Below are 15,988 nucleotides of genomic sequence, written 5' to 3' on the forward strand. Positions count from 1 at the left end.
TGATGGTGGAAACTTTACACTAGACTTCAGGCAACGTGGATCCTGTGCCTCTCCTGTCTTCCTCCAGACTCTGGGACCTCGATTTCCAAAGGAAATGCAAAATTTGCTTTCGTCAGAAAACATGACTTTGGACCACTCAGCAGCAGTCCAGCTGGTGTCGGTCCACTCTGTTTCCTGAGATCCAGGGTCAACGCAGCCGTCTACCAGCAAGTTTTAGAGCACTTCATGCTTCCTGCTGCTGACCTGCTCTATGGAGATGGAGATTTCAAGTTCCAACAGGACTTGGCGCCTGCACACAGCGCAAAATCTACCCGTGCCTGGGCTCTCATAACACCTGAGCAGTGCCAGAAACTCATCGACTCCATGCCACGCCGCATTAACGCAGTAATTGAGGCAAAAGGAGCTCCAACCAAGTATTGAGTATTGTACATGCTCATATTTTTCATTTTCATACTTTTCAGTTGGCCAACATTTCTAAAAATCCCTTTTTTGTATTAGCCTTACACAATATTCTAATTTTGTGACACACGGAATTTTGGATTTTCATTTGTTGCCACTTCAAATCATCAAAATTAAATGAAATAAACATTTGAATGCATCAGTCTGTGTGCAATGAATAAATATAATGTACAAGTTACACCTTTTGAATGCAATTACTGAAATAAATCAAGTTTTTCAAAATATTCTAATTTACTGGTTTTTACCTGTGTGTGTGTGTATATATATATATATATATATATATATATATATATATATGAAATACTTGACTTGGGGAATTCTAGCTGTAAATATACTCCTCCCCTCTTAACCACGCCCCCCCCCACCCCCACCCCCCGAAATCGGAGGTCTCAAGGTTGGCAAGTATGGGGTTAGGACATACTTGCCAACCTTGAGACCTCCGAATTCGAGAGATGGGGGAGTGGGGGGTGCATATTGTAGCGTCCCGGAAGAGTTAGTGCTGCAAGGGGTTCTGGGTATTTGTTCTGTTGTGTTTATGTTGTGTTACGGTGCGGATGTTCTCCCGAAATGTGTTTTGTCATTCTTGTTTGGTGTGGGTTTACAGTGTGGCGCATATTTGCAACAGTGTTTAAGTTGTTTATACGGCCACCATCAGTGTGACCTGTATGGCTGTTGATCAAGTATGCTTTGCATTCACTTAAGTGTTTGTAAAAGCCGCAAATATTGTGTGACTGGGCCGGCACGCTGTTTGTTTGGAGGAACAGCGGACGTGAAGACAGATTGTAGAGTACGCTAAAGACAGTGCCTTTAAGGCACGCCCCCAATATTGTTGTCCGGGTGGAAATCGGGAGAATGGTTGCCCCGGGAGATTTACGGGAGGGGCACTGAAATTCGTGAGTCTCCCGGGAAAATCGGGAGGGTTGGCAAGTATGGGTTAGGGTCAGGGTTAGGGTTATAATAAGACCATGCAGAATAAGGCATTAATAAGTACTTAATAATGACTAGTTAAGAGTCAATATCTTATTAATTTGCATGTTAATAAGCAACTAATTAATGGTGAATATGTTCCCCATACTAAAGTGTTTCCATGTTTTTTTTTTTACTGGTGCATAAAATGAACCGTGCATGAACATCACCTTGTTCAAACAAAAAAAACAACATAGTGCATAAACTCACAACAAATTACACACCTGCAAATCAGTCAGCGGTTGCCGTATCCGTAATACACCGATAGGGAGAAGTTTGTATTTACACGATGAGTCGGGTGTGTTTTGACCTCCGCCGAACCCCTGAGGCCGACTCACCGAACCCCTAGGGTTCGATCGAACCCAGGTTAAGAACCACTGATCTAGATAAACCCCGTGAATAATTTGATTTTAAGTTTTTTTTTTAACAAAAAAACTAACAAATTCAATATTACATGACGTGAATGTGATATTAAATAATCATATAACCTGCCATTATTCACTAAAATATGATTATAAATCTGTCAGGTTTTTTTCTCTAGCCTACCTAAGAGTATAGCAAATAATATAATCATAATACAAATAATAATACATTATAATTATTATGTTCATATTATTTTTTATGCGCCTCGTGGGAGTTAACTTTCAACCCTGTATTTAAAAACTAGTGACACCTCTGTTTGTAAATTTAATTAAGGGTCTTTGAATGCACCACAGTTATGGGCTTATATGCAAGAGTTAAACTTGTGCAAAAACTTTTCCTATGCTGCCGAGATAGATTTATTATATTTAAATGTTTCGCCTATCACCTCGCCTTGTTTCAAAATGCTGGTGCTGTGTTTGAATTCTTAAAGGAGAGCTTTGATGACGGCCGTGTTGAGTTAAATGTTCAAAGATAATGTAAATGCTGCTATCCAAGTGGAAGAACCAACTTTTATGAACAAGGTTCATCTTTAAAAGTGTAACTAGTAAAATTTAGAGGTGGGAATTTTGGGCACCAATTCGATTAAAAATCAATTATTGATGCATCTATAATTTATATATATTGATGTAGTTTTACATTTCTTTTTGTTTCACTAAATAAGCGTTAAAAAAAACCCAGTGCATTTGTAATAAGAAACAGTTAAATTAATTATCACATTTACTTAATTAATGGAAATGTGTGCAAAACTGGAACATAAGTACCCTAAAATAAAGGAGCTGGTCGGATCTCTGTGAGGTGGCTCGCTGCAGTCAGCTTAATTTTAGAACTGCCTGCATTACTTTATTTAAAATAAATAAATAGATTATCAACGTTTACTAATCGATTTTTATAATCATCCATGTCCGAATTGCGATGCATCTAAAAATTGATTTAGATGGTAAAAAAATCAACTTTACCTCTAGTAAAAAAATTTGTACCTAACAAGTTACCAATCAACTTGTATTTTCAACCAGTGGAAAAGGTAGTCTTAAGCATTCTGAATTTGATTCAAGCAACCTTATTATTGAACTTGCTATATTAATTCAATATACATTTTTTTTGTAACTTACATATTTAAATGACAGAAAAAAAATCTTTAAACATTACAAAAGCCCACAGGTCCTCTTGAGCTTGGGGCCCCGGTACAACATCCACAATCCACAGCTTACCCCCCACTTTGACGCTGCTGCACGTGAAAACTTTAGTCTAGGGCAGGGGTCGGCAACCTTTACCAGTCAAAGAGCCATTTTGACCAGTTTCGCAAATTATAGAAAACGATGGGACCCGCAAATTTTTTTTGAAATTTTAAATGAATTAGCACAGCACAAAAACTTTTTTTTTTTGCTTTGTGCTATGTATTAACTAGGGGTCTCAGACACGCTGCCCCCACTTTTATATGGAATTTGAAAGCTGGTGCGGCACGCGGGTTTTAAATGAATGGCGCTTGTCAGCGTCATGCGTGCCGTGATGGTACAGCATATAGCACCCACTACAACCAGCGTGCCTGATCAGCCACACGTTGTATGGTGTTTCCGCTTGCTCACGTAGGTGACAGCAAAGCATACTTGGTCAACAACCACACAGGTTACACTGACGGTATAAGAAAAACTATAACACTCTTACTAATAATGCGCCACACTGTGAACCCACACCAAACAAGAATGACAAACACATTTCGGGAGAACATCTGCACAGTAACACAACATAAACACAACAAAACAAATACCCAGAATCCCATGCAGCCCTAACTTTTCCGGGATACAATATACACCCCCTACCAAACCCCGCCCACCTCAACCGACGCACAGAGGGGGGGGGTTGATGTGTGAGGGAGCGGGGTGGGGGTGGGGGGCGGGGTTTGGTGGTAGCAGGGGCGTATAATGTAGCCCGGAAGAGTCAGGGCTGCATAGGATTCTGGGTGTTTGTTCTGTTGTGTTTATGTTGTGTTAAGGTGCAGATGTTCTCCCGAAATGTGTTTGTCATTCTTGTTTGGTTTTGGTTCAAAGTGTGGCGCATTATTAGTGTTATGCCCGTTTGATTGTGGACTATCACTGACACCTTGTGGCGATGGGAAATGTTGCGCGTCATTAGTTTGGTCACTTCCGGTTCACGATGTTAGCCCAGTTCATAAAACAATGAGAAGTAGACGAGTTGTGTTAACTCTTACAAGCCTTGGAAAAGATAAGTCTTTTTACAAAATAATAATAAAATAAAAGCCCAGTACAAGACAAAGCAAGATCAACAACAATAAAGAGCCTAAATGGATTCATCTGCTTTGGAACTTTATTAGAATGTCCTGGATTGGTTGTTAGCTGTCTGCCAAGCTGTACAACCTCAACACATATAGTGAGGGCAGAACAGTAAAAAGACTGAAAGCACAGCGGGCTTCACAGAGACATAACGCAGCATTCTCTTCAACATCCAGTGGTAAACAGCACACCATGGAGCATTCAAAAGAAGACGTAAGCGAACATGAAAGAAGTTCAAGATCGTCACATTCATCTCACTCAAGTCGGATGACGTCAGTGAGCGTTGCTGCTGCAAAAGCGCGTGCTAAAGCAGAAAGTGCACATGTTAAACTTTCCTTTGCACAAAAAGAAGCAGAAATGTTAAAACAGCAAGCAGAAATACAAGCTAATCTGCTCCTGTTAAAATCAGCAAAAGCCGCTGAAGCAGCAGCAGCTGAAGCACATGTGTTAGACGTATCAGCTCAAGAAGAAAGTGATATCCAAAAAAGCCAATTTGATTTTAATATGCCAGTGCTAAGCCCAGTAGAACGCACTAAAGAGTTTGTGGAGCAATTGTCAGAGGCATCTCATGGCCAACACTCACTCCATTCTTTAAATCAACCAATACTGACCTCTTCCTCAGCGCACCAGCAGACAATGGACAACGATGAAGATGTTAAGGTCAACACAACGGCTAATAAACAAGAGATGGATGACGTTAAGAACCATGTGCCCAATTACCTACCTGTCCAGCACCACAAACAACCACATCGGGGAGACGTGGGGACTCCATCGCTTCGTATTACTGCAAGTCCATCAAAAGACACCTTCACAAGGAATGATGCAACTCAAAGGATAGATTCTTCATATCAAAAATCATTCCACCATACCCAGCCTCATCACTTTTCCAACTTCCTTCGACAATCGTGGTGCATCAGACCTGGCCAAATACCTAATGCGTAAAGAGATGGTTAGCTCTGGTCTTCTCAAGTTTGATGACCAACCACAAAATTACTGGGCCTGGAAGGCATCATTCATCGGCTCCACAAGGGACCTATATCTCAGTGCACGTGAGGAATTGGATATGCTGGCTAAATGGCTTGGACCTCAATCAGCAGAACAAGCTAAGAGATTAAGAGCCGTGTACATACACAATGCAGAAGCTGGGGTCGAAATGGTGTGGCAGAGGCTAGAGGAGTCATACGGTGCACCTGAAATAATTGAGCATGCTTTACTTAAAAAACTTGAGAACTTCCCACATATCTCAAACACAGACAACCAAAGACTGAGAGAGTTCGGGGACCTCCTTCTTGAGTTGGACGCAGCAAAGTCAAATGAACTCTTACCCGGTCTTCTTCATCTTGACACAGCTCATGGCATTAGTCCCATCCTGATCAAGCTACCATATCGTCTCCAAGAAAAATGGGTTAGTGCAGGCTCAGCATACAAAAGGGACAAAAAGGTGGCTTATCCACCATTTCACTTCTTTGTGAACTTCATTATGGAAGAAGCTAGGATCCGCAATGATCCCAGCTTTGCATGTGTCACCAGTGGTAACATAACTAATGCTAGACAAGAACGACTTCAACCGAATTACAGGACACCAATGTCCATCAAGAAAACTGAAGTGGCGACAGTACCTGAAGCTAAATACAACTTCCAAGAAAATACCTTTGAAGACCCAGATAAAATATGTCCCATCCACAATAAGCCTCACCCTCTACGTAAATGCCATGGCTTCCGAAACAAACCACTCGAAGAAAGAAAGGCTTATCTGAAAGAGCAACACATCTGTTATCGATGGTGCGCATCTACGAGACACATGGCGAAGGATTGTGAAAAAGCCGTGCAATGTAAAGAGTGTGACAGCACTAGGCACATCACAGCGCTTCACCCTGGTCCACCACCAACAACAGAGAACTTCCCAGTGAAGGAAGATCAAAGCGGGGAGAATAATAAAGATCTCATCCCATCAGTGACGTCAAAGTGTACTGAGATCTGTGGCAATTCAGTGACTTCAAGATCCTGTTCCAAAATGTGTTTAGTCAGAGCATACCCTGCTGGCCAAAGAGAGAAAGCTGTCAAAATGTATGCAGTCCTGGATGAGCAAAGTAACCGATCCCTTGCTAATACAGATTTCTTCAATCTCTTCGGCATCAAATCAGATTCAGCACCATACACACTGAGAACATGTTCTGGGGTAATGGAGACAGCAGGAAGACGTGCATGCAACTTCATTATAGAGTCATTGGACATGCAAACCACAGTACCTCTCCCCACACTTATAGAATGCGACATGATGCCCGATGACAGATCGGCGATCCCATCACCAGAGATTATTCAGCATCATCCTCATCTAGCTCCACTGGAAGGAAAGATACCAGCAGTTGACCCCAATGCAGCAATTTTGATTTTACTCGGAAGAGATATTATCCGAGTGCATAAAGTAAGGGAGCAGTACAATGGACCTGACGAGGCACCTTATGCACAACGTCTTGACCTAGGGTGGGTCATAGTCGGGGAAGTATGTCTTGAAGGAGCTGATAAGCCAGAAAACATCAATGTCTTCAGGAATAATCTGCCACACAATGAACGAGAAACATTTCTAAGTCCATGTTCTAACACCATCCGTGTCAGTGAAAAGTTCAGCAGCCCTAATCCGTGCCATGGTCTGCAACCCCCCAAACATCTGGAGGAGATGGACAACCTCGGCAGCCAAGTCTTTCAAAAAGCTAAGAATGACGATAAACCAGGTTTGTCTCCTGATGATCAAGCATTTCTTCACATTATGAACAAAGAACTATACAAAGATGAGTTAAATACTTGGGTTGCCCCGTTACCCTTTCGATCACCTCGTCACCACCTCTCAAACAATCGGGAACAAGCATCAAAGCGACGTTCATCCCTTTATCATATGCAGAAGAGAGACGTCATATCTGCACCGCCAGGAGACTTCATCGTGAAAGACATCCACTCAAAACAATGGCGGCAAGTCCAACTTCTCTCTGATAGATTCTGGAAGCGATGGAAACAAGAATACCTGTCAACCATACAACCTAGGAGAAAATGGTATGCAGAAAGGCCTAACCTGCAAGTTGGAGACCTAGTACTACTGAAAGACGGCCAGGTGAGAAGAAATGAAAGGCCCACTGGACTCATCGTCAAGTCTATCAACAGCCATGACAACAAAGTAAGAAAAGTAGACGTCAAGATCATCCGACAAGGTACTCCAAGAATCTACACTAGACCTGTTTCAGAGGTCGTGTTGCTCCTTCGTAAAGAGACTGTATAGTGGTATAAAACATTATACCAAGCGGGGAGTGTTATGCCCGTTTGATTGTGGACTATCACTGACACCTTGTGGCGATGGGAAATGTTGCGCGTCATTAGTTTGGTCACTTCCGGCGGTTCACAATGTTAGCCCAGTTCATAAAACAATGAGAAGTAGACGAGTTGTGTTAACTCTTACAAGCCTTGGAAAAGATAAGTCTTTTTACAAAATAATAATAAAATAAAAGCCCAGTACAAGACAAAGCAAGATCAACAACAATAAAGAGCCTAAATGGATTCATCTGCTTTGGAACTTTATTAGAATGTCCTGGATTGGTTGTTAGCTGTCTGCCAAGCTGTACAACCTCAACACATATAGTGAGGGCAGAACAATTAGTAAGAGTGTTAAAGTTGTTTTATATAGTCCCGTCAGTGTAACCTGTGTGGCTGTTGACAAAGTATGCCTTGCTGTCACGTACGTGTTCAAGCAGAAGATGTATATTGTATAACAAGTGTTGGGCTGGCACGCTGTTAATACAGATTGTAGAGAGCGCCAAATGTTGTACCATCATGGCACGCCCTTATTATAGCTGTAAGGGTGAAAATCGGTGAATATTAATCCCGGGCGTTTTCTGCGAGAGGCATTGAAATCCGGATGTCTCACGGGAAAATTGGGGGGTTCAGCAAGTAAGCTGCTGAGCCGCATCAGAGTGATCAAAGAGCCGCATGCGGCTCCGGAGCCGCGGGTTGCCGACCCCTGGTCTAGGAAAACCAAAGTACCACGGTGCACACAATTCATGTGATCAAGTTTTGTTGACCGTCTGAAAACCTCTAAAGCCAAATACAATTACATTTTTAACAGGTTTAACAAGCCAAACAGCTACTTAAGACACGGGGCGTGCCTCACACTTTGGAAATTCCTTCTCCTACAGTGGACGGTTGTTGACTTAACTTTCTAGAGACATAATGATGATGATGGGTGATAGAAAAAGAGTAATTTATTGTAATAGTTTTCCTCAAATTGTGCATATTTTCATATTATATTTCTACTCTTATCTAACAGAGCTGCTGCGGTAATTTGGTTTATGTCTTGACTACAATGACAACTAATCTTTGTACAAGTGGCTAAAATCTGAATATATGACAATTACTAAATAATACATGTCAGTTGCTGTGGAAGAATGCAGGTTATACTTTTATTGTGAAGCTTACTTTGCACTGAACAAGAAGTACTGATACTACCCTTGGCAGTGTGGCCACTACACACTAACAGTTGCGGTTATATAATCTTCTCCAGACTTAATCTATTTGTTAATTTCCTGTTATAACAATGTTCCATCATAAGTTTACAGCTTGCCTGCTGTTGCTTGCTTTTCCTCTGTGTGTAACATGTTTAGCCTCATCCTCCGATGATAATACTTTTGATACAATGTAGTTTAACTTGCGGAATAGAGGTGAATTATAGGAACAGCCACACACTGTGTATGAAAATACACTGTTCGCTCCCAGCTAAGGGACTAAAATAATGTCTCAGCCAAGGCCTTAATCAGCATTGGCTGATCACATACTGATTGGTGGCCGATCATTTGGCACTATAACAGGTCGCTATAAACGGGCGCATTGTTCATAGAAATGACTGCTTTGGCTCTGAAATTGTATGTTTACAAAAGTGGGTCGAATTAAGCGGGCACTTTCTAGTATTAAAATTGGGGCCTCATATACAGTATTAAAAGTTGCGTGGATTTTCTCCTACAAAATGGTGTTTGCTCAGATCCAGAAAACAGCATCGCCACAAACAGGGGTGTCAAACTCAAATACAGAGTGGGCCAAAATTTAAAACAGAACAAAGCCGCGGGCCAAGTTTGAACAAATTAACCTTTTAATAGGGACCTAAACAAGTTTTGCATTGAATATTGAACAAGCAAGGCTTATATAACTTTATAGTGACAAGCAAAATCGAGTTTCAAATAATAATAATAATAATAATAAAAAAATATCAATGGCATATCAAATACAATTTAAATAAAAATGTAATGCCTCTTTTCTATTTGCAGCCTTCTGAGGTAAATATCAACATTAACTTTTTCCACAGGCTAATAAATTTGAAAATAAAATAACAATGAATAAACTAACCATTCAGGACTTTAAACTGCTCAGTTTGCAACACACTGATCTAATCTGATGTGCCCAAGCCAGATACATGGCATCTTTTCTTGGATGCTAGTTCATTAATGTCAGGGCTCAGGCTTTGAGCTGAGGCAACCTTCATTATCGAGCGAAGTTGTTCATCAGTCATTATACCTCGTAGTCCACCCGGACCACAGTCTTGGGGGCGTGCTTTAAAGGCTCTACGTTTATCCTCCTCCACAAGCTGTCGTCACGTCTGCTTTTCATCCATTCCAACAACGTGCCAGCCCGATCACAAAATATGTGCGACTTCAGCACGCACACACACGTAAATGCAATGCATACTTGGCCAACAGCGATACAGGTTACACTGACGGTGCCCGTATAAACAAGTTTAACACTGTTAGAAATATGCGCCACACTGTGAATCCACACCAAACAAGAATGACAAACACATTTCGGGAGAACATCCGCACCGTAACACAACATAAACACAACAAAACAAATACCCAGAATCCCATGCAGCCCTAACTCTTCCGGGCTGCAATATACACCCCCGCTACGACCAAACCCCCCGCCCCCCTCTCCGTGCATCGGTTGAGGTGGGCGGGGTTGGGGGGGCGGGGGTTTGGTGGTAGCGGCGGTGTATATTGATATTGTAGCCCGGAAGAGTTAGGGCTGCATGGGATTCTGGGTATTTGTTTTGTTGTGTTTATGTTGTGTTACAGTGCGGATGTGCTCCAGAAATGTGTTTGTCATTCTTGTTTGGTGTGGATTCACAGTGTGGCGCATATTTCTAACAGTGTTGAAGTTATTTATACGTCCCTCCCCCCGCCCCCATGATGAGTAGCTGGCTGCGTCGTTCGCCGACGTCGAGGGTTCAGTGAGTCACAGAATGCGCCAGTTCCACTCATACCGGCATGGTCGCGGCGGAGCTCAACTGAACTGAGAAAGGAACGAATCAGTTCATGAAGTGATTCGGTTCAGTACGTTCACTGAACGAACGAATCGTTCGCAAACGACACAACATCACGCGGCACCGCTGCTGAATATAATTAGCGGGCCAGCTCTAGTGTTAATTTGATATGCCTCGAGGGCCAAGTGAAATTGCACGGCGGGCCAAATTTGGCCCGCGGGCCAGAGTTTGACACATGTACTAAATGTGCGCACGCATTATTCCAACTACCGTATTTTACTGACTGCAAGGCGCACCGGATTATAAGGCGCACTGCTAATGAAATGCAAAATGATTGCCTTGATAAAGTAATAGACAACTTATATATATCATATTAATATGAACATAAAGCATTAAATGTATTGGATTGGTAGGTTGCTTCTCTTTCTTCCCCTCCATTTTTCTGCATTCTTTCGCATCTCTAGTTATCATTACGTATATGTATTGTTCCATTTGAACAACTGTATTGTTGATAATAAAGGTAAATTATTGGTATTATTCATTATCAATAGCGCTATTTCTATTGGTATTTGTATTGCTCCATTTGTAGTGTAATAATGCTCATTGTCATTTCTGTATTATTTTTTATGTTCGCTAACTGCTTATTTGCTATCACTTTTACCATCATATTTGTACATGTTGTATTTGCTGATGTTGCTCTATTGTTGTTGTTGTTTTTGTCTCTCTGTCTAATCCCCCTCTTGTCCCCACAATTTCCCCCCGTCTTCCTTTTTTTCTCTTTCTATCCCCTCCTGCTCGGGCCCGCCTGCACCAAATGATAATATAAATACATTTAATAAAGTCAAATACAAATAAGGCAACAAGAGAGGTATCCTACATTTCTCTTTTGTAAAGTAAATCTGGGCAGTCGACATGGGCATCTACATCAACTGTATGATTTGCCTGAGAAGCTGGACAGGACAAAAAAAAAAAAAAATGTATTGGATTAGGGTTGTACCAATAACCCCAACTACACACCGGCGTCAAAATGTAAACAAACGTGATTGGTGGATCTACACCTAACACAATGATACCAAGTACAAGAGCGTATCTAGTCGATACTACTTTTATTACGTCGATATTTTTTGGCATCACATCATCATCTTTAGTTTTTTTTAAATGTATATTATGTTTATAAACTCAAGAAATATGTCCCTGGACACATGAGGACTTTGAATATGACCAATGTATGATCCTGTAATGACTTGGTATCGGATTGATACCCAAATTTGCGTTATCATCCAAAACTAATGTAAAGTATTAACATGAAACAAAAAATAAATCACAAAAATAACATAAAAAAAACAAAAAAACCATCAACAGAAAAATAAATGATAATTACATTTTAACATAAGTGTAGATAGAACATGTTAAAAGAGAAAGTAAGCAGACATTCACAGTAAATGAACCATGAACTACTTGTCCTGAATCATTTTTGACAAAATAATAGACCGGAAAATGACACAATATGTTACTGCATATGTCAGCAGACTAATTAGGAGCCTTTGTTTGTTTACTTACTACTAAAAGACAAGTTGTCTTGTATGTTCACTATTTTATTTAAGGACAAACTTGCAATTTTTTGTGGTACCCTTTATTTAGAAAAGTACCAAAAAGTATCAAAATAATTTTAGTACCAGTACTGATACCAAAATATTGGTATCGGGACAACACTATATTGGATTTTGTGCCCGTGCCTCGATCTTTTACATGGTTTACATCAAATAATGGCAAAGCCCGAACAACCACCTCTTTATGTCGCCAAAATATTTACAGCATGTAGAAATGTGCGTACGTGAGCCATAGGTTGGCGTGAGGCATCGCACATTTTCAGTTCACTCTTGATACATCTCAACTTTGGTGCGAAAAAGGGCATACGGCAGGTTTTTGTGTGCTCATGCACTTAATACATGAGGCCCCTGGACTTGATGAGTTGGTGTATCGTTTCCACTGTATTTAACTTGTTTTAACCAATCATTTCTTGCATTAGGTGAACTTGGACTGCAATACCAGACATCAGACCATCGAGCGGCTTCAGACTCCCACTCTCACGTCATTGTCCCAAGCACAGCGACGCATTTACTCGCTCCTGGACACAAACGGTTATCCCCGCTTCCTCCAGTCCACCATCTACCTCACCCTATTGCAGGAGGATGTCTAGCTGCACACAGACTGTTAATACATGCGGCAATGATGGCCTATTCGCATACCGCAACGTACAAAAGAGTGTCAAGTCTCACTGAACTGAAAAAAACAAAGAGAAAAAGGTTTCCAGTTGTACAAGTTCTAAACAAGTTCATGTCAAAATCTCTAGACAAGCACAATAATTACCTCAATGATTATTGTCTGTCTATGTTGGCCCTGTCATGAGGTGGCGACATGTCCAGGGTGTACCCCGCCTTCCACCGGATTGCAGCTGAGATAGGCTCCAGCACCCCCCCACGACCTCGAAAGGGACAAGCGGTAGAAAACGAATAGATGTCAGGTCTTCTTTGTGCAAATGAGGTAATTGTGTGAATGGCCACCAAAAGAAATTAATCCACACTATTATTTTACCAGTTATATTTAGTTTTCTTACACTTCTGCTATTTGCAATTATGCATTCATTTCAGTTTGTCCTGAGTGTTGCAGAAGTCTGGAAGTTGTCTTGGCCATTACTTTGAATGTGCTAGTCTTGTCTTTTGTTGAGCCCTACAAAGTATTTATACTAAGGCTGTTAACGTTAAAGCGTTAACGCATGTGATTATTAAAATGTTTTCGCATTATCAAATGTGAATGAAGATGGAATTATTTGAGCCTTAACCCGAAAGACGCACACATTTGTCACATGGTCTGATTGCAATTAGGGGCGGCCCATTCCGCTTCAAAACAGAACTTTGGATAAAACTAAGGTAACTTGTTGATGTTGCAGCGACAACCGTTTTTATCATCAGCGCATATCAAGTTTAAAGGGGAACTGCACTTTTTGGGGATTTTCCCAATCGTTCACAATCATTATGAGAGAAAATAACATGTCTTTTTGGGGGGAAAGGGGATTTTAAAGATAAAAAAAACGCTTGGAAGATGCGGTTAATGGGAGTGAAGTGAAGTGTGAAGTGAATTATATTTATATAGCGCTTTTCTCTTGTGACTCAAAGCGCTTTACATAGTGAAACCCAATATCTAAGTTACATTTTAAACCAGTGTGGGTGGCACTGGGAGCAGGTGGGTAAAGTGTCTTGCCCAAGGACACAACGGCAGTGACTAGGATGGCGGAAGCGGGAATCGAACCTGCAACCCTCAAGTTGCTGGCACGGCCGCTCTACCAACCGAGCTATGCCGCCCCAAGTCTCCATTGTAGCCTTCTAAAACAACTTCAAACCCTCAATTAACGTTTTGTATACACACTACAAGTCTATACCGTATTTTTAGGACTATAAGTCGCTCCGGCCGAAAATGCATAATAAAGAAGGAAAAAAAACATATAAGTCGCACTGGAGTACAAGTCGCATTTTTTGGGGAAATGTATTTGATAAAAGCCAACACCAAGAATAGACATTTGAAAGGCAATTTAAAATAAATAAAGAATAGTGAACAACAGGCTGAATACGTGCACGTTATATGACGCATAAATAACCAACTGGTATGTTAACGTAACATATTATGGTAAGAGTCATTCAAATAACTATAACATATAGAACATGCTATACGTTTACCAAACAATCTTTCACTCCTTATCGCTAAATCCGATGACATCTTATACATCTAGTCTCTTACGTGAATGAGCTAAATAATATTATTTAATATTTTACGGTAATGTGTTAATAATTTCACGCATAAGTCGCTCCTGAGTATAAGTCGCACCCCCGGCCAAACTATGAAAAAAACTGCGACTTATAGTCAGAAAAATACAGTATATAATTTAGTAACAGACACGTTCATAACAATATTTAATATGTTCAATATTTACCATATTTTGGTCATTTCAATAGTTTCCGGAACCAATTATTCCGCACATTTATTTCCGTTTGCGAAGCAGCGCACGTCTGACTTCTGGCAACAAGCCCTTCCGGAATTAAACACACAAGTGTGTTTTAATCATGGCAGACTCACAATCTTCGTTCAATGAATGTTCTGCAATTTGTCGTCCCCAAAGTAAGAACTGAACTGGGCAAGAAAGCATTTAGGTTTTCAGCACCGAAGGCTTGGAATAACCTACAATCGAACATTAAACTTCAAACCCTAGTTACGTTGAATGAGTTTAAAGCTTCTGTGAAAGGATTGCAGTCTACCTTGTCTGTATGCACATGTGTCATGTGAGCAAGTTTTAATGTTGTAAATGTGATGTTTTATGTATTTGTTTACTGTTTTTAATGTAACCTTGCTGCTGCCCTCTTGGCCAGGTCTCCCTTGGAAAAGAGATCTTTGATCTCAATGGGATTTTACCTGGTTAAATAAAGGCTAATAATAATAATAAGACTCCGTAACAAACGACAAAGAATGAGGATTCACAAACGTATCTTTTTGAATATGAATTTGTGGAGGACAAACTACAGCTTCTGAAAGCCTGTACGAAGGAAGAGTGAGACATTGGAGTCGACGGAAGCTGTTCGCTCTTACAATAACAATGTCGCTACAGTTTGGTTATTATATAGGTTACGGAACGTACAAAACCCAAAACCAGTGAAGTTGGCACGTTGTGTAAATGGTAAATAAAAACAAATTACAATGATTTGCAAATCCTTTTCAACCTATATTCAATTGAATAGACTGCAAAGACAAGATACTTAACGTTCGAACTGGAAAATGTAATGTTTTGCAAATATTAGCGCATTTAGAATTTGATGCCTGCAACATTTTTCAAAAAAGCTGGCACAGGTGGCAAAAAAGACTGAGAAAGTTGAGGAATGCTCATCAAACACTTATTTGGAACATCCCACAGGTGAACAGGCTAATTGGGAACAGGTGGGTGCCATGATTGGGTCGAAAAGCAGCTTCCATGAAATGCTCAGTCATTCACAAACAAGGATGGGGCGAGGGTCACCACTTTGTGAACAAATGCGTGACCAAATTGTCCAACAGTTTAAGAACAACATTTCTCAATGAGCTATTGCAAGGAATTTAGGGATTTCACCATCTAAAGTCTGTAATATCATCAAAAGGTTCAGATAATCTGGAGAAATCACTGCACGTAACATTGAATGCCCGTGACCTTGGATCTCTCGGGCGGTACTGCATCAGTGTGTAAAGGATATCACCACATGGGCTCAGGAACACTTCAGAAAACCACTGTCATTAACTACAGTTCGTCGCTACATCTGTAAGTGCAAGTTAAAAATCTACTATGCAAAGTGAAAGCCATTTATTAACAACACCCAGAAACGCCGCTGGCTTTGCTGGGCCCGAGCTCATCTAAGATGGACTGATGCAAAGTGGAAAAGTGTTCTGTGGTCTGACGAGTCCACATTTCAAATTGTTTTTGGAAACTGTGGATGTTGTGTCCTCCAGAACAAAGAGGCAAAGAACCATTCGGATTGTTCTA

At 40.8% G+C, this 15,988-nt stretch overlaps 1 protein-coding gene across 1 annotated transcript in view; it reads left to right on the plus strand.

Moving 5' to 3' along the window:
- The window catches only part of LOC133610479 (uncharacterized), a 45,822-nt gene extending 32,579 nt beyond the window's left edge, over positions 1–13,243 (plus strand). The window contains exon 5 of the mRNA XM_061966791.2: positions 12,458–13,243. Within this exon, the coding sequence (XP_061822775.1) occupies positions 12,458–12,628 (171 nt within the window). The 3' untranslated portion in view covers positions 12,629–13,243. The remainder of the gene's footprint in view (positions 1–12,457) is intronic.
- The last annotated feature ends 2,745 nt before the right edge of the window (positions 13,244–15,988 follow it).

This window comes from Nerophis lumbriciformis, linkage group LG11, assembly GCF_033978685.3.
Source record: "Nerophis lumbriciformis linkage group LG11, RoL_Nlum_v2.1, whole genome shotgun sequence".
In the NCBI taxonomy this organism is placed as follows: Eukaryota; Metazoa; Chordata; class Actinopteri; order Syngnathiformes; family Syngnathidae; genus Nerophis; species Nerophis lumbriciformis.